Source organism: Mustela nigripes, chromosome 3 (assembly GCF_022355385.1).
Source record: "Mustela nigripes isolate SB6536 chromosome 3, MUSNIG.SB6536, whole genome shotgun sequence".
Lineage (NCBI taxonomy): Eukaryota > Metazoa > Chordata > Mammalia > Carnivora > Mustelidae > Mustela > Mustela nigripes.
In genome coordinates, this window is record NC_081559.1 from 58964520 (window position 1) to 58987915 (window position 23396).

The 23396-nt window shown below is 34.9% G+C and overlaps 1 protein-coding gene across 1 annotated transcript in view; it reads right to left on the reverse strand.

Moving 5' to 3' along the window:
* The window catches only part of KCNH7 (potassium voltage-gated channel subfamily H member 7), a 485779-nt gene extending 462497 nt beyond the window's left edge, over positions 1-23282 (reverse strand). Inside the window, exons 1-2 of the mRNA XM_059392755.1 lie at positions 23050-23282; positions 21174-21404 (exon numbers count right to left, since the gene is read on the reverse strand). Of these exons, the coding sequence (XP_059248738.1) occupies positions 21174-21404; positions 23050-23125 (307 nt within the window). The 5' untranslated portion in view covers positions 23126-23282. The remainder of the gene's footprint in view (positions 1-21173; positions 21405-23049) is intronic.
* Positions 23283-23396: the final 114 nt, after the last annotated feature.

The window sequence follows — 23396 nt, forward strand, 5'->3', positions numbered from 1 at the left end:
TTTCCCCCCCCCCCCCCCGCACAGGAAGCAATCTCTCTAAATATTTCAGAGTCAAAGACCAAAAGATCCCAATCTAATGTTTACTAGAATTAAAGGAGAGGATATACCTCATCCTCTAACTTATTCTAAACAGTTTATAATTAGTAAAACAGAATTACCAAAATGAAGCCTCTGTTTAAAGTTGTGAAATTTTAAAGATTCCAAACCAATAAAAGTAATCAGAAGGATAATATTAAAAAATGAGAACATGAAAATTTTCCCAATAAAGTTACTCAATAATCTTTAGTGGTTTATCACATGACAAAATAAGTAGGATGTAGTTCAATTCTCATTATGTTAATGTGAGCAATACTCAGTCATTAGAAAAATCTTGTAAAGTAATGCAATTGTATATTCCCTAGGTTTGAGGTGTGGTTTTGAACTGATCTTAATCCATTAAACATAAAGAGAAATAAAAAAAGTAAGGAACACAAAAATTGGGTCAGAATGCCCTGATGGATTTTGCATCCTTGAAAGCAAAGGGGACACCAAGGGATGATCACTTAGGAAAACTGGTTTTTCTTTGTGTCTTTGTGTCAGTCTTAAACGAGTCAATAAAACATTAAGTTTGTATCACAAACACATCTGTTTCAGCTCTAGCAGCCACAAATAAACTTATTTTAAAGGATATTCATCAATTTAATCAATGCCATCTCTTGGGGACAGATTTATTTCCTCAATATAACCATACATTTAAACGTGCTCTCTTTCAAAGAAAGCTAGGTCATTCTAGATTTCAGGATTTTGGTGAAGAAAAGATGTATTTGGCCACATGAGCAACACGTATATATCTTTCAGATTACCCAACTGATTTCCTCATAACTTTTATTCTCTAGATTAAAAAATTCTAGTTAGAAATCTGTCCTACCATTCCATTTTCCTCTTTCCTCTCATTTATTTTATTTTAGGAGAATCTTTGGATCTACATCTAATAACAACAAAAAAATGACTCTCATTAAAATTGTTTTTTCTTCCTTAACCATAATAGAATCTTGAAAACTACAAGCAGAAATCAATAGAGAGTACCCTACCCTGAAGGGTTCACAGATTAATGAAGATCCATTTGCCACTTAAAAATAAAAATAATAATGCCCTTAAACAGAAATGAGATACCATTTACTAATGTAGGAAAGAATTAAATGCAATTGGCTTATAGTTTAAAGGGGATGAAATATTGGATTTAAAATTATGAATTACCACTTTTACCAGGGGTGAAAGTTGATGGAAAATAGGCCAACAAAACAATAGATTTAGTGTCTTTGAGGCACTGCTAAAATCTGAGAGGCCATTGGGGGAAATAAACAAAACTAGTTGCTAATCAAGTGTGTAACTCCTCTTATTTCCTAATCATGAAAATAAATCCTCGTTGGTATTTCAGGATATTACTAATGTCTTTCAACTTTGAAAAAAAAGGGCAGAAAATGAGTTATTAGTTGTGATTTTTACTACTATGATGAAAATCATATTTCCTTTGATGCATTTATTTAAGTCATATTAAAGTCTGTAACAATTGTATGGTTACAGAAAAAAAACTATCTGACTCTGAATGTAAGTAGCGATTTTATTACAGTGAAATTCAAATCTAAGGATACAGTTTGTTAAGTTTGGATCAATATAGACAATCATATAATCCACACACCAATCAAGATCTAGAATGTGTCCATCATTTTCAAATTCCCTTACATGCAATTCCCACCCCCCCATAAAAGGCAACTAGAGTTTTGATTTTTATCACCATAGATTAGCTTGTCTTTCCTAATATTGACCTATATATAAATAAAATTACTCACTATTAATTATTGTTATTTTTTTGCTTAACATATTTTTGAAAATCATTTATAATGTTGCTCTTTCATATTAATAGTTTGTTATTGTTTATTGTTGATTGGTATACCATTGACAGCTATACCACAATTTAACTGTTTGCTTGTTGATGAACACTTGCGTTGTTTGCAGATTGGAGCTATTATAAATGAAGCTAATGCAAACATTTTAGACAAACCATTTTGTGGACATATATTCTCATTTGTCTTGGATAAAGATCTACCTAGAAGAGAAACTGCTGGATCTGAAGGTAGGTGCATATTTAATTTTATAATGAAACACTGAACAGTTTTCCAAAGTATTTATACCATTTTATAATCCCATTGGCAATGTATGAAACTATCAGTTGCTCCATATTCTCACCAACATTTGATGCTGTCAGTCTTCTCACTTTATATATTCTGGTGAGCATTAAATAGCATCTTACATTGGTTTTAAATCCTATTTCCCTTTTCATGTGCTTTTAAGGCCATTGTATATTTTTCTTTTGTGAAGTATCTGTATGAATCTTTTGCCCATAATTTTTATTTGTGTTGTCTTTTCATTACTGATTTGTAGACATATACACATATTTATTATATGGTACATGGTATATATACACATGTATTTAAAATATAATTCCTTAGTCAAATAAATATATTGGAGACATTTTCTTCTCAGTCTATTGAATTTTCAAGTTCTTTTGGGGGGGGGAGATAAGTCAATAGTGTATTTGTTTTTCTTTTTTTTTTAACATCTTAATTTTATTTTTTCAATGTTCTAAGATTCATTCATGTTCTTAATGAAAGTTTTTGAAGTACGTAAATTTTTAATTTTGATGATGTCCAGTTCATTACTTCTCATTCTTATGGATAATGACTTTTAGATATTTCCTTGGAAATCTTTGCCCACTCAACGTTATAAATTTTTTTCTTGTTGTTTATTTCTAATATTTTATAAATTTAGCTTTTATGTTTAGGTATACAAGTTCTAACAAATTAGTTTTTGTGCATAGTATAGTGTAAAGGTCAAGAACTACTTTTTCCATCCATTTTTCAGTTAATCTAGCTCATTTATTGAAAAGACTGGCATTTCTCACCACTGAATTACTTTGGTGTTTATAAAAAATCAAGTAACTATATATGTGAGGATCTATTTATGGACTATCTGTTCCATTGATCTACTTAATTGTACTATATGCCAATACTCTACCATAATGATTACTGTAGCATAATAGTAGTTCTTAAAATCAGGTGGTTAGAATTCTCCAACTTTGTTCTTCTTTTCTGTAATTGTTTTGGCTATTACATATCCTGGGCCTTTTCATATACGTTTTTGAGTCAGTTTGTTACTTTATATATAAAAAAAAATCTGCCATAATTTTGGTTAAAATTGCAGACTGATTTGGGAAGACTACACGTCTTTATAGTATTGAGACTTCTAATTCATGAACATGTAGTATCTCTGTATTTACTTATTTGCTCCTTAACTTCTCTTAATAATATTTGTGATTATTTTAATGTAGATGTTTTGAATGTTTTTGTTAAATTTGTGATATTCATGCTGATTTTAAGAATATTTAAAAATTTTATTTCCTAATTTTTTGTCAAACCGCGCAAAAAATGGTAAGACAAGTGATGAAAGTTAAAATCAATAATGGGACGAACTAATATTAAGTGCTTCTGAAAAAGATACAGTATCATTTATATTTTATACATAACACAAATCCCATAAGTTAAGAATTAAGTTATGACGATCTGTCAACCAAATTAAAACTGAACATTCTACAAAACAATGAGCCCATATCCTTAAAGAATGTCAATGTCAGGAAAGACAAGAAAGGCTGAGGAAGTCACTCAGTCATCCATTTAAAGGAGACTAAAGAGACAAGACAACAAACTGCAATGTACCATATTGGTTGAAACCATGAATTGTTAAGAACTAATTAGCTAAAGAGCAATACAGGGACAACTGTCAAAATTTAAAGGGCATATTAGATAACAGTATTGTATCAATGCAAAATTTTCTGAATTTGATAATTAACCTGTGATTACATGAATGAATTTTCTCGTTACTCATGGATAAAACTTTGAAATATTTAAGGATGAAGGGTTATGATCTGTACATATAATTTTCAATTGTCTCAGCAAAATAAGTAAATAGACACAAAAGAGCAGTGTTTATATGTCACACAGAAAATGTAGAGAGAGATAAAGCCAATGTGGCAACTTATAAACAAAAGTTGAATCTATATTATGGTAATATGAAAGTTCCTTATAATGTTTTTGCAACTTCTCTGTAGGTCTGAGTATTTTCCAAAATAAAAATTTTAATTCGAGTGATCATATGATCACTTTAGAGTCAGACATATGGATTTTTCCTGTAATTTTAAAAGAATAATGTTAATCTGAAAAAGAATAATGTTGATCTGGGTGCCATTTGAAAGATGATAATACATTTTGCTTTCCAGCTGCCAAAGCTTTCTGCCATGTCCACCTCATTATGCTTTGTTTAGAATAGGGAGTTGAGAAAGAATGCAGGGTAAGGGACAAAGAGAAATCACTCCTAAACCAAGAATATAGGCTGCTCTCTTCTGTGACTTCTTAAGGCTAAATTGAAAATAATGCTGATTTGACAGCCTGTGTGTGTGTGTGTTCCATCCTAGTTCATTAAGAGAGATGACATTTCAGCCAAAAAATATGATCACCCACAAAAATGCAACTTCTATTTCCACATATAAATCAATGTATTTATTCGGGTGTTTCTTTATTCCATGAACTTTTATTTAGCAAATATAAAGTGCATGAGACTCCACAGATGGACAGGAAAACAAAGCAGTGTGGAGGGTATAATTCCCTAAACTTCCATTTATCTTTCTCACAGTCTTCTGGTAATGTTTCATCATGGGCAATGGCCTCAACAATCAACAGTATTTTAAAAAAGACAGCTAACTGAATCTGGAAGGAAAGAAGGACTTTCATAATTACTGTTATTCATAGTTGTTTTTGTTGTTGTTATTGTTTTTCCTTTATGGATTATAACACTGCAAAAACTAAATTTATTTACAAACACAATTTTCCCATTCAAAAATTACTTCCTTTATGTTTGTATTGGATCTAGAAAAATACTAACAATATGAGAATGCCAGTTGTATCATTTTTGCTTAACTTTCCTCTGAAAAACAATGGCTTATTGCTTAATTTTGATTTTTTTATAATTATATCTTTCTTTTTAAATTTGGAAATATCAACTTCCATTTAAAATCATGAGAACTAATAATTTAGTATGTACTGAAAATCTGAATGGATTTATTGTTTCTTTAAATTGCTTTTATTAGAATGTTAATAACTTTCTTCTTTAATGCTATCTGTCCCAACTTATCTGGGGTTGTTCCTTCTACTTAATACATATCCTATACACACAACAAATTGTATACATGAAGGAAGGCTATTTTATCACAGGATTACAAACAGACTAACACATATGACTACAGTCTGACAGGAAAGCTGGGAAAAAGACGGTTGGTCACACACCCTGTACACACCATGTTTTTACAGATTCCAAGTATAAGATCCCTTACAGGACCTCTGAGAGTCAGAGGTACCTTATGAAGGACTATAAGCATTCAACAATGAACTCAGTCTCTTTACTTTTAGTCCATTCTGAACTTATGACTCACTGTGGTTCACAAAGTGGCTGAAGTTAAGTCCTATACTAAGAACCTTCAACATGGTATTTATAGAAAGATTCATTTGTAGTCTTATTTCAAAGAGGTCAGCAGGTGCAATATATTCTTTGGAGGAATTCTGACTCATTTCTCCAGATCGCAAGATACTGTCTTTGTCTACACAGTAAGCATTTTTGGCATCACAAGAATGAGTCGCTACATTTAAACTCACTACTTTCAGACAGCTACAAAATGTTCATAAAGAGTCTGCACTACAGAATGGTATACAGTTTGAAAACCCGACACACCGTGACAGTTATAGGTTGTACTTACAGTGTTCAGAAATCCAATTTGGACAGTTCTGGATTTTTCATGTTCTCCTGGTGAAATTATTAATAAATTCTCCTTTTATTTCAAAAAGAATCCTGCTTTGGATAATAAGTTATATGGTCTCCTCAGCTATACGTGGGCATCTATATCCAAATATTTTATTGAAATCAATAGGTTTCAATTAATTCCATATCTTTGAGCTGAATAAGATATCTCTTGCTTCCCACTAAGCTTTTGGGGAGGAGGCGGGGCTGACTTTACACCTCACTGTGACCTGAACTTACTCTTTCAAAACACACAGGTTTCTGGAATACCATTACTGGAACTGGGGTTGCAATGAAGCTGAAAGACATCTGTGCACAGAGTCCAAGTTGCCCAGACTGCTGACATTATCAGGGCAACCGCACCTAAAACAAGTTTTAGTATTTCAAAATAGGTCTAAGGATAAATTATGCAGAATTTGAGGCCACAATCTCCAAGGTAAAATTTCTGGGATTTCACATTTTAAATTTTTAAGAAATACTGCTGATGTCTTCTTTTACCTACTGACATCAAAATTTGGTTCACATTTTTTATTCAGTCACACATGCAGCTCTAGGTTTCTTTTTGAGCACAACACTCACTTAGCACATCAACTTACTATGTATTTTTAACCCAATTCTTTTTAACACATTTCTTTCCTGTTTGTATTATTTCCTTTGTTAACAATCCCATTATACTTACTGGGTGCCAGGAGGAGTTATAAGTGTTTTTACAAATATGGACACATTTAGTCCTTGCAAAACCTATAAGATAGGTTCTAGTACTACCAGAGTCTCCATTCACTGATGATGAATCTGAGGACATGGTAGTTAGGTAACTTGCAGAAGATCACACAATGTGTATGTTCACATTTAGACCTAGGCAATCTGACTCCTCCATGATCTTAGCCACTATGTTATGTTCCCTCTTTACCATCCTTTCCAAATAGACAAGAGATGACTTCCAGTTTATTGAAAGAAGTATTGGCAGGTCAAATGGTTAAGAGAGGGTGCCTGGGTGGCTCAGTTGGTTGAGCGACTGCCTTCGGATCAGTTCATGATCCCAGAGTCCTGGGATCGAGTCCCGCATTGCGCTCCCTGCTTCATGGGGAGTCTGCTTCTCCTTCTGACCTCCCCTCTCTCATGCTCTCTCTCAGATAAATAAATAAAATCTTAAAGAAAACAAACAAACAAACAAAAAACCCACAAATGGTTAAGAGAGTTTGTCTCATGTTTTAATGAATTGATTTATTTAAAGATTATATATGTTTTAAAGATTTTATTTATTTATTTGACAGAGATCACAAGTAGACAGAGAGGCAGGCAGAGAGAGAGGAGGAAGCAGGCTCCCCGCTGAGCAGAGAGCCTAATGCGGGGCTCGATCCCAGGACCCTGGGATCATGACCTGAGCCGAAGGCATAGGCTTAACCCTCTGAGCCGCCCAGGCTCCCCCTTAAAGATTATTTTTGATTAGCTGCTTTTTGCAAGGTACTGAATTAGGCAGTGAGGAAAGAGATGAATTTATTTTCAAAACACCAGAAGCAGGTGTTTGTTTAATTGCATTTAAGAAAAGAAGATCAGAAGCCTCCAAATTTAAAACATTTATATGCCTCAAATCAAAAAACAATTCATACTTTTCCGTCAAGATAGGACTTGACACTACAGATGTGAACACTGTGGGTATCAGGGCCAACGCCTGGACAGGAGGCCTGCCCAGGGGGGTCCTGGAGTTCTGAGGACATAGGCTCTGAAAGAAGACAACCTGCCCTGACATTGCAGCTATGTTATACTATTTGTGCAGCGTTGGCGAGTTTATTGACTTTATCTTTTCAATTTGTAAAATGGGACTCCCTACTTCATAGGAAGTTGTGAGGATTAGAGAAAAATGAGATTTTAGAAGAGTACCATTGCATTGTAAATGCTCAATTAATGATAGTTAATATTATTAAAATGTTCCAACCACACTGCATTATCCAGCATTGCCACAGATGGATAGTTTCACAGGCCCAGTCTTAACTCTGTAGCAAGATACCAGTGTGCATGAATGTAAATAGACTAATATCAGCAAAAAGAACAACAATCCAGCATCTGATTTTTCACTTACGTTATGCTTAAACTAGCTGTGAAGATGGGCAAAGGGTGACTATTTCAATTCTGGAACAGTGGAATCAGTAGGAAGGGGGCCTGGTTAAAATACTATAATGTCATTACTGAAAGCCCCCCTTTTTTTTTTCTTGGAATGTTCAACGTAAGTTTGTTTCTTGGAATCTTTAACATAAGTTAGCACATATAACTTCTTCTGGAATGAAAATGAAATGTCTGGAATTTCTTTTGCTTGTCTTCTCCAGGTGAATCAACATGCAGCTAATGTAGTTAAAAGGTATAGCTTCTTCCTCATATGAGGAAGTGGTGATGCAACATGGGGGCTTAAGTGGGTAGGAGAAGAATCAATGAAACAAGATGGGATTGGGAGGGAGACAAACCATAAATGACTCTTAATCTCACAAAACAAACTGAGGGTTGCTGGGGAAGGGGGTTGGGAGAAGGGGGGGTGGGGTTATGGACATTGGGGAGGGTATGTGCTATGGTGAGTGCTGTGAAGTGTGTAAACCTGGAGATTCACAGGCATGTACCCCTGGGGATAAAAATATATGTTTATAAAAAATAAAAAATTAAAAAAAAAGGTATAGCTTCATCTTCATTCTTTATATTTTAATTTTGAAATTCTATAACCTCAGATATTCTAACTAAAATATCTAAGCCTTCTCTTCTGGAAAAAGTGTTTTTAAATGTTATTAACAATTTTTCAAATGCCATATGAGAAGTATTTATGAAAATATTCTTGCCTATTTTTTAACACTCCAGATTAAGTTTCATTAGCTGAGCTGTAGCTCAACCAAATATTTGTCTTTATTTTCTTTTACTGAAGACAAATTAAGAATGTATTGTGAAACTGACTTGGTAAAGATTTAGAAAACATAGTATCCATTACACTTTAAAAAGTAGATTAATAACAAAAGGTATTAACAGAACTCTTTTACATGAAGTATTCTCCAGAGGGAAACTGATCATTGAAGTTTTGGCATCCTCAAAGGAGCGAATAATTAAAACAAAATGTTGTGCAACTCGCACTGTACTCACGTTGTTGTGAATATATTAAAAATAATGAATGTTGGTGGGTATGAAATTTCAGTAGGCCACCCTCTGCTCACTCTGGAAACATGAACTGCAAAGAAATGAATCCAGCAATGGTAGAGAGAGAACTGAGTAGGAGCCAGCTAACGGGATAGTCAAGGCTGTGCATCATTAGTGGCATTTTTGTGTAGTCCTTCATTCAGGGAGCAAATTCAGAGAAGAGCAATCTGGGAATCTATAAATCCTACTGAGCTTTGGTTAAGTGACATTCATTATAAAGAACACCTAGAGGGAAGACCCGAGAATTGAGTCACAGCTAGAAAGATCAGATTACCTGAGCTCTGCATGTCTTGGTTAAGCAAGGCAGCCTAGGAAGAGAATGATCTTTGTCTGCAGTCATTTCAGTGGTGTTATATTGGATAAAGTTACAGGTTTATCAACTACATGTTCAGTTTCTGTCATTTGTTCATTTCTTATATATTATTGTGTATTCTAAGCATTTAATGTCATTTATGGTTTCTAAGTACATTTTGTTTCTGTTACATGGTATCTCAGCTGAATGTTTATTATTATGAGTTCACTACCTTTCATGCCTCTCACGTCAAATCTAAGCAAAACTGTAAAATATTTAAATATGTGTAGCTATACATATACATACTCAGATGCAAACTACCAAATAAAAACTCTCTTCATTAATCGAGATTTTCATTGTTATTTACACAGATAATATAAAGTACAAAATACTGAAAATAACTTCAAATCCAATTTATTCCAAATAGAAAGGACAAAATGTCCACAGAATGCTGCTAAGTAGTCAATAATTAGAACTAGTTTCTGAATCTGAGGCTTGGGAAGCAGTCAGCAAGTTACAGAAATGAAAATGTGAATGTGAAGAGCTGTTCTTGGAAAAGTGATCCTGGTGTGGGATGAGGGGTCTAATCTGCCCAACCAGCTACTCAGAGAGAATTCCATCACTCCCTAGATTTGGCAATACTGAGTATTATTTTCTTTAAAATAAGAAAATAAATTGCATCAAATATTTTCTACTTGTGTTTTCCAATAAAGATTGCAGGTTAAATTCAGTGATGAAAAAAATGATGTGCTTTTTTGGGTCAACAAGAATTTAAAAGATTGCCCATCTTTACTACTCACAGTAAATGTGCAATTAGATGCATCAGCTTTGAAGTAGAACTCAATAAAAGGTACCAAAAGTGCTGTTTTACCCAGCACTTATACCTCTAGGAATATACACTAAGAGAACAATAGCACAAGTGTGCAAGAGAGCCTCTTTGTATGTGTTTACAACTGTGAAAAGTTGATAATAAAGTATTGTTGGTAATACTTTACTTCCTTTAATGTAATAGTTTGTGAATATTCAAATAATTTATGGACTGTCCACGTGTTAAGTGTTACACAATGATTAATTTCTGAGTGAAGAAAACAGGCTACAGTTTGGTATAGACACTGGTCTATAAGCTGTCCTGGTCTTAGCAAAGAAAACAGAAAGTGTGTGTGTGTGTGTGTGTGTGTGTAGAAAATATGCTTGTTCTTTAGGTAAAAAAATTATAGGTCCTTTTTCCTGTTTCTCAATATTTTCTAATTTTTTGACAGCAAAGTTAAATCACTGTGAGAGAGAGCAGAGATATGAAGTCCTGGCTGAGGTGGTGAAATCCCGTTTCAGGGACGTGACTGATGAAGTGTCTGCTGATACCAAACAGGCCTAACCATCTCAACTTATGACTCTGGGTTTGGGGAAAAGAATGAAATGGGTTGGGAAACCAATGCAAGTATGGAGCTGTTTTCAGTGCTTAGAGAAAGACTGCAGAAAAATACATCAGACTAATGGCAAGGATTTGTAACTATTTTACTCTGCATATTCGACTAAGGACATCCAGGGGGAGCTGCGATTGCTTCAAATGGTCATATACTATTATAGAGCATACAGATGTATTCTTTATTTTATTGACCTGAAGATGCCCCCATCAGAATCAGTTGACTAGGTAGGCATTAAAGATCTATCTGGACTGTCCTGGCCATCTACCTCTCTCCTTCTAGGCTAACTAAACAGGGGTGATTAGTTGTCATGTCTTTTTAGGAACAGCTACAGATTAAGTATTACAATAAGTTGCTTCATAATATATAAACCCCATGGCAGCAAATTATTAAGTTAGTTATAAACAATGTAGGTTTTACAATTTTTACAATTCTTGCATCTAGCAAGATGACTGGCATAGTATGTCGAACTAATTAGACTTCTTTAAATATGCTATCCCTGGATTCTTTAAAATTTATTTATTTATTGCTCTCTTTCTCTTCTTTTTTAAAAATCAGTGCCTTAACAAAAAAGCCCTTCAAAGAGTTCAACACTGAGTGCAAGAGACAGACATAGAAACAAATTATTACAAGATAATTCATAAGTGTTTCTAACAGAGCTAAGAAAAAAATGTTAGAAAATGTAGACAAGGTTGCCCAGGGCCTTTAGAGAGGACCAGGCATGGAAGAGAATAGTGGCCTTTGGGCAGAGCTCAGAAGCACAAAATAATAGGGTGTATAGCAGAAATTAAGACTGACATTTGGAAACATGATGAAGAAAATTAAAGGTGGTTTAAATAAACCACAGGCTCTCTACACCAGTAAATTTAGGATTTCCCTTTTACATCCTAGTGATGAATTTTGCCAAATCATGTAATTTTGCCAGGAAACAAAACTTCGTTGTAGGAAGAAGAGGATAAGAACACAACAGAGCTTCTGCCATTGAATCACACTAACGTAAGAGTTTTCTTCCAAACTTCTTAGATAAGAACTAGATAAATAGTAGTTGAGGATCTCTTAACTAAAAATATCCCCCAAATCTAAGTTGACGATATAATTTACAGTCCCAAGTGAGGACGCTTTTAAGAGGAAAAAAAAAGTGCCATTAATAATTATGCAAAGATTATAGGCATATATTAGCTATCCTCATTCCTCTGCAACTGAGCATCCCACCTGACAGAGATCCCTTTTGAATGATACAGTCCTGTTTAAAGTATAAAACAACTAGGCTAAATCTTCATTCAATTTTTGGTGTGAATTAAATCAATCAGATTCACACCTCAGATAATAAGAAACCATAATTAAGAACTACCATTAAGACATACAATATGGAGTAGGTTGAGGCTTAAGAAGTGTACCATTTAGAGGCTAAGTTTATAACCACAGACAAATTTAGATTTTAAATTGATCTCTATTCTAGCTTGTGATCCTCAGTACTTTACTCAACTTCTCTGAATGTCAGTTTAACCTATAAAATGGGATAATATCTATTCCCAAAGCTGTCATGAAAATCAGATAAAGCAATGTATATAAAGAGCCAGTCACAAGATTGGAACTCGATTAACATTAGTCCTTTGGGAGAAGAGAAATAAGGTGAAGGGCTATTGTCTATGAACTACAGCCATGGGACTCAAAACCTGGAGAGCACATCTGTGTGTATAAAGGACCTAAATAAATATGTAGTTCAAGATTAACTGATTAACACTACTAAAGAACATGGATGGTTCATATAATCAGAAGAAGTTTTAACTAACTTAGCTCAGAGAAGTCCATGGGAACGTGATGAAAAATTGTTTATATAACATATGATGTTGCATAGCTCTAACATTGATTTTATTGAATTGATGTGATCTTAATATACTCAAAAACCCAAGGATTATGATGTCAATATGTGATCTTTTCTAACAAAAATGGATTATTTTTTTAATATAAGTATCCTATTTAGTTTGTCCTAGATTTTATTCTTTACTTGATCTTTGAGATGTTGGTTATGAAACCACCACTAACTTTATACTTTCATTTTTGTCGTCACACCAGTTATCTTGGGTCATTAGCACAGGTTTCACTGATTAGAATTAACTATGGTGTTCTTCACATAAAGGTCAAAAGTCAGCATGAGAAGCAACAGCCATTCTGAGGTGTCTTGAACCCATGCTGTTACTACATGTTTCTCAAAACCAATATTTTGAACAACACAGAAAAATCAATGTCCTATCAAAACAAATAAACTGACAAATAGGAGCACTCCCCATGATCCTCAGGAAAGCAGAGAAAAACAGAATAGAACAGGAAGAAAAAACCCCAATAAAATCAGCAATGGTGAGAGTCCACTTTCTATCACAATGTCACCCGACTGGTCACCCAGAGGAAAAAGCAGGTAAGCCAGAGCCGCATGGCTGGGGCAGCCCCACATAGTCTAGTTCAGATGAGTTTACCAACACAGCTGACAACCAAGGGCCAAATGCACTCTCTGTCCTCTCACACTCCTCTCCAGTCCTCACACACCAAGCACGAGCCAGGGATGTCTTACTCATTTTCAAAATAAAAAGTAGTGTGAGACATTCCACAAAACAGTGGGAACCATGAAAAAAGGTTTGTACACACACAGACCTACTTAAACAGAGGAAAGGGCACAGGGAACATTCTCAGTCACCATTTGGACTGCCCATGGAAAGAGTACTTTGCGTTTTGGCTTTTGTCTTTAAGATTTAATCTATTTGAGAGAGAGAGAGCACTCAAGAGAGAGGGAAAGAGAGAGAGCATGAGCAGAGAAGGGGATGCAGAAAGAGAAGCAGACTCCCCACCCAGCAGGAAGTCTGACACACGGCTTGATCCCAGGACCTGGGATCATGAACTGAGCCGAAGGCAGACACTTAACTGATTGAGCCACCCAGGTGCCCCTACTTTGGTTTTCTTAGTTAGACATTTCATATAAATTAAAGGACTAAGAGAAAGATATGCAATGTTCAGTCATAGCAAAAGGAGCCTAGTATTTGGATTTCTCTTAACCCACCTATGACAAGTGACAATTTTACCTTAACTGTTCAGTAATGGAACAAATCTCCTCACTATGTTGATTAATGTCTTACTGCTGATAGTTTCTCAGTAGTTTAGCACTTTTGCTAAATGCAGATAGTTCAGTTAAGAGAGAGAAGACATTCATTTGATGATCATAATTCATAATAATTCTTAATTATTATTAATAAACTAATTTTATTATTTTAGATTTAACACTGTAATTATTGAATGGCCCTGAGATCAGGCATCACCGTCAATTAGAATTTTCAAGGAACACTGAGAAATAAAATGTTATACTAGATATAAAATGTCAACTCTACGTAGTCAGTAGAAGAGTTTCAAATGCAGCAATAAACTCAAGTCAGAAATGAACAGGAGAGAACTTTGGGTTTAGCTATTACAAAGAGCTTGTTGGAGATACTAGTGAGAGTAGTTGTGATGTGGTGGTAAGCGAGTGATACTCGGGTAACTGGTTAGTTATTTTTGGTTAATAGCTTCTCTCTAATGCTTTATTAAATATTTTCTAGCTATTTGCATAGTTATAGGAAATGAAGATGATTTATTCCTTAGCTTATAAGCAAAGAAATAGAGCCATTGATAAAATTCAGGTGGAAACTGTTCTTAAGAACATTTTAGAAAGTAAGAAAAATCAAAATATTACATATTCCCTATAGCTCACTTTTGTGAAGATCTCCAGATCTCAATCTGTTTGTTTCTCCAGAGCTATGGTGCCATTTCTCATCTTCTCTTCATTCTGTGTCTGAATGCTACTTAAGCACATACTTCATACCAGGTACTCTTCCGTATATTCTGGACATAGAAAGTAATAAGACTCAATATTTTTTTGAATGAACTTTAAAAAACAGATAAAATTAACTACAATAATATGTAATGATATATAGCATATTTCATGTGCTACACCAGAGGTTAGAACCAAGTGTTGTGAAAACACAAAGGAATGTTCATATTCTGAAGCAGGCAGTGGGGGCATCAGGAAAGACTTCACAGAGAAGTCTTTTGATATGTCTTTGGAAGGATGATAATAGTTTCTTTAGGGTGAGAAGCTGAGGGAAAGGCAATCCATTCAATGAGGCTTTCCACTGTTTATTACAGATGAAAGAAAGGTGAGCAAGCCTCAGTGACATAAGAAAGCAGGGCTTGTTTGAGAAACTCAGAGCAATCAAATATTATTGAAACATAAGACACGTAAGACAAATGGAGTTGGCAAGATACTCAACTAATTGGTATTTATTGAGTACATATTATGGGCAAAAGACCAAGCTAGAAATAATGCTATGTATTTTATTGTATATAATACACCCAATCACTCTAACAAAGTGGCTGTTATTCTCCAAGGATGTATCAAGGAAGTAACTGAGGTGCAAGGAAGGTAAACTTGGTCAGACCTATGAATTCAGCTGGTTCCTCTAAACATGCCCTACTTAAAAACCCAAGCAAATTCAACTCTGAAGGGGATGAAGAATCCTTTTAAAGAGTCTACAACTTTATTCAGAGAGCCTTAATGAGTTAAGATAGGGTTTTTAAGTCAAGGTGTATCATAAGGGCGTTGAGCAGCAAATATAGTGAAGTTGCTAAGGTCTCAGATGTCACCACTTATAAGCTGTGCGATTCGGTGAATTAATCTCTCAGGGTCTCAATGCTTTTTCCCATAAAATGGGGATGATGAGAGTTTATGTTTTAGGAGACTGTTGTACTCATTTAATATATGAAATTCATTTACAGTGATGCTTGGCTCCAATAAGTCATCTGTGTATGTGATTCTTGTTTCAAAAATAGCTCTCTGGCCTGAGGACTCTGAGAAACAAACTGAGGGTTTTAGAGGGGAAGGGGTTTGGTGGGATGGGTGAGCCTGGTGGTGTTTATTAAGGAGAGCGTGTATTGGATGGAACTTGCATGGAGTGCTGGGTGTTATATGCAAACAATGAATCTTGGAACACTACGTCAAAAACTAATGATGTATTGTATGGTGACTAACGTAACAATTAAAAAAAAATAGCTCTCTGATGGCATTGTAGAGAATGGATTGGGAAGGAAGGAAAACTTCAGTCCTCAATATTCTCAAAGAAGAATGAAAAGGGTTTCGACTAGGGCACTTGGCAGGGATGGAAAAGTAAAGGTCACATTGAGAGATACTTCAGATGTAAGTAATGCAAGGAATTGGTGAGCAGTGGGTTTAGGGAGGAGAGGGAGGAAAAAACAAAACAGAAAACCATCTGACCCTGAGGTTTCTCGTTTATATGGCCAGATGAATGTTGATATATTAACATTTCATACTTCAACTGCTCCTTTCCTGTGAATTAATTATCCTAGGACTCTCCTAGCTGCTGACTGCCAGTAATTGATTTAGTGACTATTTATAGTGAAGAAATAAAAATAAAAACAATGCTGAAAGCCATTAGAAGCCAGAAAGCCAGTTCCTCCCACTAAAACCAGCCTATCCCTATTGCCCTAAACTGACCCTGTTCTCAAGTCCCTTGGGTGTGAAAATAACTGAGCAGTTATCTCCGAAGCCTGCAGACGTTGTGGATTCTTTTTAGAACCAGAGCTGCAAGAGGTACGGTGCTGGTGGTTGGTAAAAAGGGGATTGATGAGCATAGCACAACTTCAGTTTGGGGACATTTTGTTTTCATTTGGGACAATAGTAAAAGTTTTCAAATTGCAAGGAAGAATGTTTCTGGAGAATTTTGAGTTTCTCAATAAACACACTGATCAAATTTAAGCTCTATATAATATCCAGAGTCCATGAGATGTTACAAAGTTTAGGTATATGAAAGACAGTATTTTAAGATTACCATTACAGTACTCTGTTGGATGAAACAAGAGAACGTACAAACAAAAAGTTAAAATGAACACCAAAATAAATTCTAGGCAAGATACTCCTTAAAATTTTTCTTAATGCTTGAATTACATATACATAGAATATAATTCCATTCTTCTCTAAAAACTACCATCTGTATCTCTACTATACAATTATGAAATTATGAAAGTGGAATATTTCACATGTCATATAACTTATAGGACTATTAGAAGATTTATTTTTGAGCTGTTAAAGTTTTAAGTAAACCACATTGCTTTAATAAGTTAGTATTACGTATAAATGACAAAAGGAGACAGGAAATACACAAAAACAAGTTTATTTTACAGTAGGGAGATAGAGGAAGAGTGGTAATTAAGCCCAAATTCTGTTCTCCATTTATATAAAAGCTTCTCCACTTCGTAGTCTACTCTTTTCCCTTTAAAAAAAAATTTCATGAAAACATCTTGGGGTTTTGAAGATAAAAGTGAGCATTAGTCCCTCCATAATACAAATATCTGAAAGCAGAAATGAATTTATGTCCTCTTCTGCATCTCCTCCAATAGCACGTTCCTCTAATGCCTAAAAAATTACCTTAAAGAGAGGTGGCGGCACTCGGTATACACTTTCACCTTTACTTCCAACAACGCAACACTTTCTAAAAGGTCTTTCCAAAAAAACTCTCAGAGATGGTAGATTTAATGTTATCAAACCAAAACCTCTTTTGAATTTAGCTGGCTCAAACACTGCCTCTGGAGTTTTGTCCCGACATAACTGCTGCCCTGTCTGGATCTGGTCCCTGTCTGCATCAAGAAAGGACTTCCCTCGGCCTCTTCTCATCCTTTAGTTCTTTGAAAGCAAGGCAAAGATAGGGACATCTCTGATTTGTTAGCAATTTTGCCATTGTACCATGCCTGAGAGCATAATGGCAAAAATATAGGAATGCTCCAACCTCTAAAAATAAAGCATTTTATATGTCCTGTTTTCCTACTGAGTTAAGACCTTTATTTCTTTTGGAGAAACTTACTTTGATTTTCCAAATGTTTAGAGTTGCTTGACAATTTAAGATAAAAATCATGTGTCTACATATGCCTGAAGTGGAAAAGCACTTCAACTGCTAGCACCATTCCATGACACACTCCAAACCTGACAAGCAATAAACTGAAAGATGACTGACTTCCCTGTTTCCTTAGTATTAGCATCACCTCCAAACTATGTAACTTATATTCACTTAATAACTGAAGTGTTTTTTATTCCTCAATCCAATCTAATGCTAAAAAAAAAATTGTTTTTATTTTCTAAATAAGCTCTATGCCCAATATGGGACTTGAACATACAACCCCAAGATGAAGAGCCACATGCTTTACTGACTGAGCCAGTGAAGCACCCCTAAAAAGTTGTGCTTAAAGTGAATGTATTATACTATTAAAATATATGCCCATCCTTGTGTAAGCCTCAGTGTAATTATAGTTTTGTATAATTAGAGCTTTATGTCAAAAGATTTACAGCTTTATCACCTCAAGCAATACTTCACAGCTGCCAAGAATGATTTATGCAATAATGACTTAAACTGTAAAATAGAATCCTCAAAGGAAGGGCTGTCAAATATTCCTACTGCAAATAACTAGTTTTTTTTTTTTTTAATGATATTCTGGTAAACAGCAAGTTCAATTGTACCTGATAAAATCACATCAAGTAGGATGGTAGGAAGTGTTGTTTCCTAAGAATGATCAGGCAGTTCACCATGCACTGCATCTAAGTGAACTCATTACGTAGATCATGGGTTTAAACTGCTTATAAAGCCTCCGGCCGATCTGAAAGACAAGCTTTCAGAAATAATACCATGCACAAGTTTTTCTACACCAGAATGAGTGAATGGAAAAGTGGAAACAATATCTCAACTATTAGTTAATTTGCTCATTGTGCTTATTACATTCCTATCTGTATTTCTATAAAGTGCTAAATAGAGAATAAGTAAAGGAAGCATTTACTGTACATACTTAAGAAACCAAGAAACCTCCCAAAAGTAAAGGACCTCAATAATAAGGAGTCAAGGAAACTTTGAAAAACAAACCAATAAAAAATGTTGGTGATTTTATCCCTTCCTGCTTTTATAAATATAGAGTGGTTGGCAGGTCTCTAAGAGGCAAGACTTTCAAAGCATTTGAACTTCACAAGCTCTGACTGAATTTGCAGTTGCCATGTGAATAAAACCAATGCACTTTGAAGATTCTATTCAAGGTATGTGAACTAGGCTCAAAAACACAGGTTGATTACATTCAGAGCAAACAAGTCCTACTGTGTCTTTGTAATCTGAAAAGGTCATAAAATTAATCTTTCTCTTCGGAAAAAGAAAAAAAGAAAAAGCTTGGTCCATCATCTCATGTATCCCACATTGAAAGTGAAATAAGCAGCACTTGTTATTAGCTCTAAAGATTACCAAATCCTTGTAGACTGAGTCAAATCTGAAAATGAAGCCAACAGAATCAAAATCATCACCGAAGGTTGATATTTATATACCTAAGCAAACTTTCAAGTAAATCCTCATCTAAAACAAGAAGGTTTTAATTTATATAACCAAGTGCATCCCTCGGGTAGAAAGATTTGCCTTAGTCAGCGTACAAGCATCTTTACTATAGAAACTTTTACATTCATGTTTTTGATTCCAAATTTACCTGCCTTTCTTAGGGGTTTTGAGATAACTTTACACACTCCCATTGCACAAGTAACACAAGGTTTTAAAATAGCACCATTCCACTTGAAGTATAATAAACAACTTTCATTTCAGAATATTGTCTGAAAAATATAGTAAGTATATAAGTGATCCTAACAGTCCAAATTCATTTTATACCTAAATTATATAAGTTGAAAAAGTTCTGAAATGTCCTTAGAAACATAAAGATCAAATGCTGACCAACATGCCCTGTATAGCCAGAATGCACACGATGTCAGCATCGTGATAAATATTCAGGTGGAGAAAAAATGTCAGACATTCAAATTATTCCAAAAGCCCAAATTGTTGGCATCAGAGACACACACAAAAAAAAGATGAGTTGCATTTGGGTGGTGAGAGGCTTAGTCCAAGAAATGCTTTCAAGACATCAGAGCAATTAGGCTATTTCTAGGAAGCCAACACCACTGATGGAAAAATGGTGGTGGTGGGGAGGGGGGTGAGAAGAACTTTAAAAACAGTCTTTATGTTGGCTGATAATCATATAATTGTTTTCATTCCAGATTAACTCAAAGTTATGCAAACCTGTCTTTCTAATCATAGTTTGTCACATAGACTCATTCAAGTTAATGTTAAGGAAAATTTAGTAATTAAGAATGACAATTTTCTACCATAAAATATTAAATTGTAAGAAATAAGAGGAAGAGTTAAACCTTTTCTATGCTAGAATTTCTGCTGTGTATTTTATCAAATAATTAATCAGTATCTCATATAAGCTATAACACATCACTCATTTTCTCATTTGCAAGACTTAAGGGTTTCCTAAAACATCTGACTACATATCCCTCTGCCTCACTGATTTTTATCAATGGCAAAAAAAAAAAAAATAAATAATGCAACATCAATAAAACTAACTACAACATGCATTTTTTAGCTAATTTATCTTTAAGCACTAAATTGTCAAATATCAGTAAATGTGCACATTTGAGAATGTGTATCTTTTAAATGGGTACATGTGAATATTCATACATATGAGTTCATATACTATATATGGTATGTTTAATGAATGCATGTGTATTAAATGAGTATTTTTTTTTGAGAATGGTTATAGGTCAAACATATTATGAGCCCATAACAAGCCTGAAAGAAGGAGGAGTACCCTTGGATTTGAGGTGTGACCTTAAGTTTGAAGTACCAATTTTGTTGCAGCTAAAAAAATGAGTACAAATAACTCCATAGTATCATAATTCCTTTTGTCCATTTCTTATTTTAGGACAATTCTTGAATACATGAACAGCCTTTATTATTACATAGCTTTACTAGACCAATTTTGGAAGTTCTTATATAATTCCCTTAATGTTGTATAAAAAGGAGCAAAAGAAACAAGAGGTGTTGCCTATCAAATAAATCTGAAAGCCAAAAAACATTTACGACTGCAATAATTTTAGTTCGGATATACAGTTTTCAACAAGATTTTGCTCTGTGAAATATTTTCAAGCTCAAGCAAATAAAACTCTGTATTTCTCTCTTACCAAATACATTACAATACAATCAGTAAATTATTGGCCTTTATGTTATTCCCTAGAAAGGGGAGAAAGTAAGACTGAATTTTGGCACTTTGTTCTCACTTATAGTAAGTTACTACTTTTGAAGAGTACAGAGTTCCCTCATTCAAAGAAGAAATTGTTCCTATTAGTCCACTAATGACAGTATCCATATTTTTTGAATGGTAAAAAATATAAGCAAAAAATATCTACAACTAAATATTTGGAGCTTCTCTGCAAATGAACTTTCACTAATCGGTTGTCAAAATTTCATTTCAATGGAATCAAATAAAAAGAATTCTAAATAGATGAACTTTACCATTTTTGTGATAGTAGGTGACCTCCACTTTCCTCTCCTCTGACCCCAGCAATGCCTGGGCAATTTGGGCAATATCATGTCTCTTGGTCTCAGGCCCATGGAGAAAGTCGCAGGTGCACGGCTTTTGCATGACATCTGGCCTGGAGAAACCAGTCATCTCGCAGAACCCATCATTGCAGTAGATGATGGCACAATTTTGCACTCTGGCATTTGCAATGATAAATTTTTTATCTGTAATAAGAAGACAGTAAGGCATCTTTTAGAGAGCTTCCACAAGATTTTCATAAACACTGGAGGAAATTGTTGCATAATAGGAGATCTGAAATGCAGGTGCTTCCCAAATTGCTAACTGCCCAGGGAAGAACACAAAAACCCTAAACATAAAATTAATGGTCCTAAGTAGTTTTAATAAGAAGTATTAAGGAACTACTCTTCAAATTTTGAGAATGTAATTTCCCAAATAGTCTACTTCTTAAGCCTTGTGACTCCCAAGGGTACTAAGGCACACTCAAACAAGCAGCTGTCCCATTGATATTTCCAGAATGCCATTTAATTGTAAGATAAATATTTTCAAAGGCAAACAATGAAACATCCTGTAGCTGACAAATTTCTTACCTCAACCTTGACCCTTGAAAGTACAACTTCCTCAAAGTAGCTATTATTTTTGGATTTGACTTTTCTCTATCCCTCTAAGGCATACTACACATTTGCCATGTTAAAAAACAAAACATGAAACTGTTAGCAATAAAATTATCTCATGTTAATTAATAGTTCAATAATTTGAAGATTCACCTTTCATAATATATATTTTCCAGAAGATAAAAATATTTACACATACACAGGTAAATATTATGTCAACACCTTTTCACTTTTACTTTATGAGAACCTTGAATTCCTTTGTGGTAGAGGGTATTTTAATACAAAGGACTTATTAAATTTTGACCACAAATTATATTTATTATTTCCAGATAGAATATGAACGGGATACATTAGTTTATTTGATACACAAAGTACTATATCCTCATGTCACTAAATACAGCGCCAAAACAACTGCAAAATGCACAACATAACTGTGTGTTAATGTAGATTTAAGGAAACGTTAAATATAAATTAACAAGGATTTAGAGTTAATATATTTATATAACAATAATTCATTCCTTATAGTTAGTCCACATCAGAATGTTAAATTTCTTAGTTGTGGGGATTTACTTACTACATTTCAATTTTCAAATTCCTTGATGGAAATTTAGGGAAATGATAAAGAGGCAGAAATATTGCTTTGAATACTGAACCGTTTGCATTGGGAACCAGGACGGATCAGATATTGCTTTTTCCAGATAATCCTTCTTGGGATATATTTGCATTGATTCAATGCAAAGTTTAGCTTCTATAAACTAACAGCAAGCAAGCATCCCTGTCATAACACAGCTTTGCGATTTAACCAAGGTAAAATATAGTTTGCATAGCCGCTTACATCGCTGTAACCATTTACATTCTCTTGTTCCAGTGGTATGCTCTGCCCTACTCCTGACTTTCAAAAAGTGTACAATTAAACATCTTCAAAATATAAACCCATGCTATACTGGTACGTTCCCTTTAAGATAGTAGAAGAGTAGGACATTAAGTAGCAAAGCAGATAATGGAGCAGTGGGAGAGGAGGATCAGATTGCCTCCTATAATGGAGACCATAATCTAAAATGTAAATCAGAATTAATATCTGGGGGAGAACACTCCTGCTGCCATTCGAACCTCGGTTTCACAGCCTGTTAACTTGAAGGAGCCGGGAGTTGCCGGCTCCTCAGCCTGTACGCTGCGAATGCCAAGTGCACTGTCAAAGCAGAAAGCGAGGGAGAGAGAAGAGAACAAATGAACTTACTTTGCCCTTCAAATTTCCGTATGATGGTCCCCAAAAATGTGTTTTGTGGTGCCACATGCCCCCTGCGAACAGGCATGTTGACCCCGGTCTTCCGAGGAGCGCTCCCCCCGAGCTCTGGAGTTCTCCCGGGATCTCTCCTCGGCTAGAGCCCAGGCCAGCGCGCGAGCCGCTCTTTGTGGCAGAGCATCCTCTTTTGAAACCAGAAATCTCTTCCCATTAGCACCACTTCTAGACACCCGCTTTCCCCAGCGGAGTCCAATCCATCCCCTTCACCTTCCGGAGGGGGCCTCGCACCGGACTGCCGCGGGTGAGAGGGTTTGGGGGTGGGGAGAGGGAAGGAGGCGGGG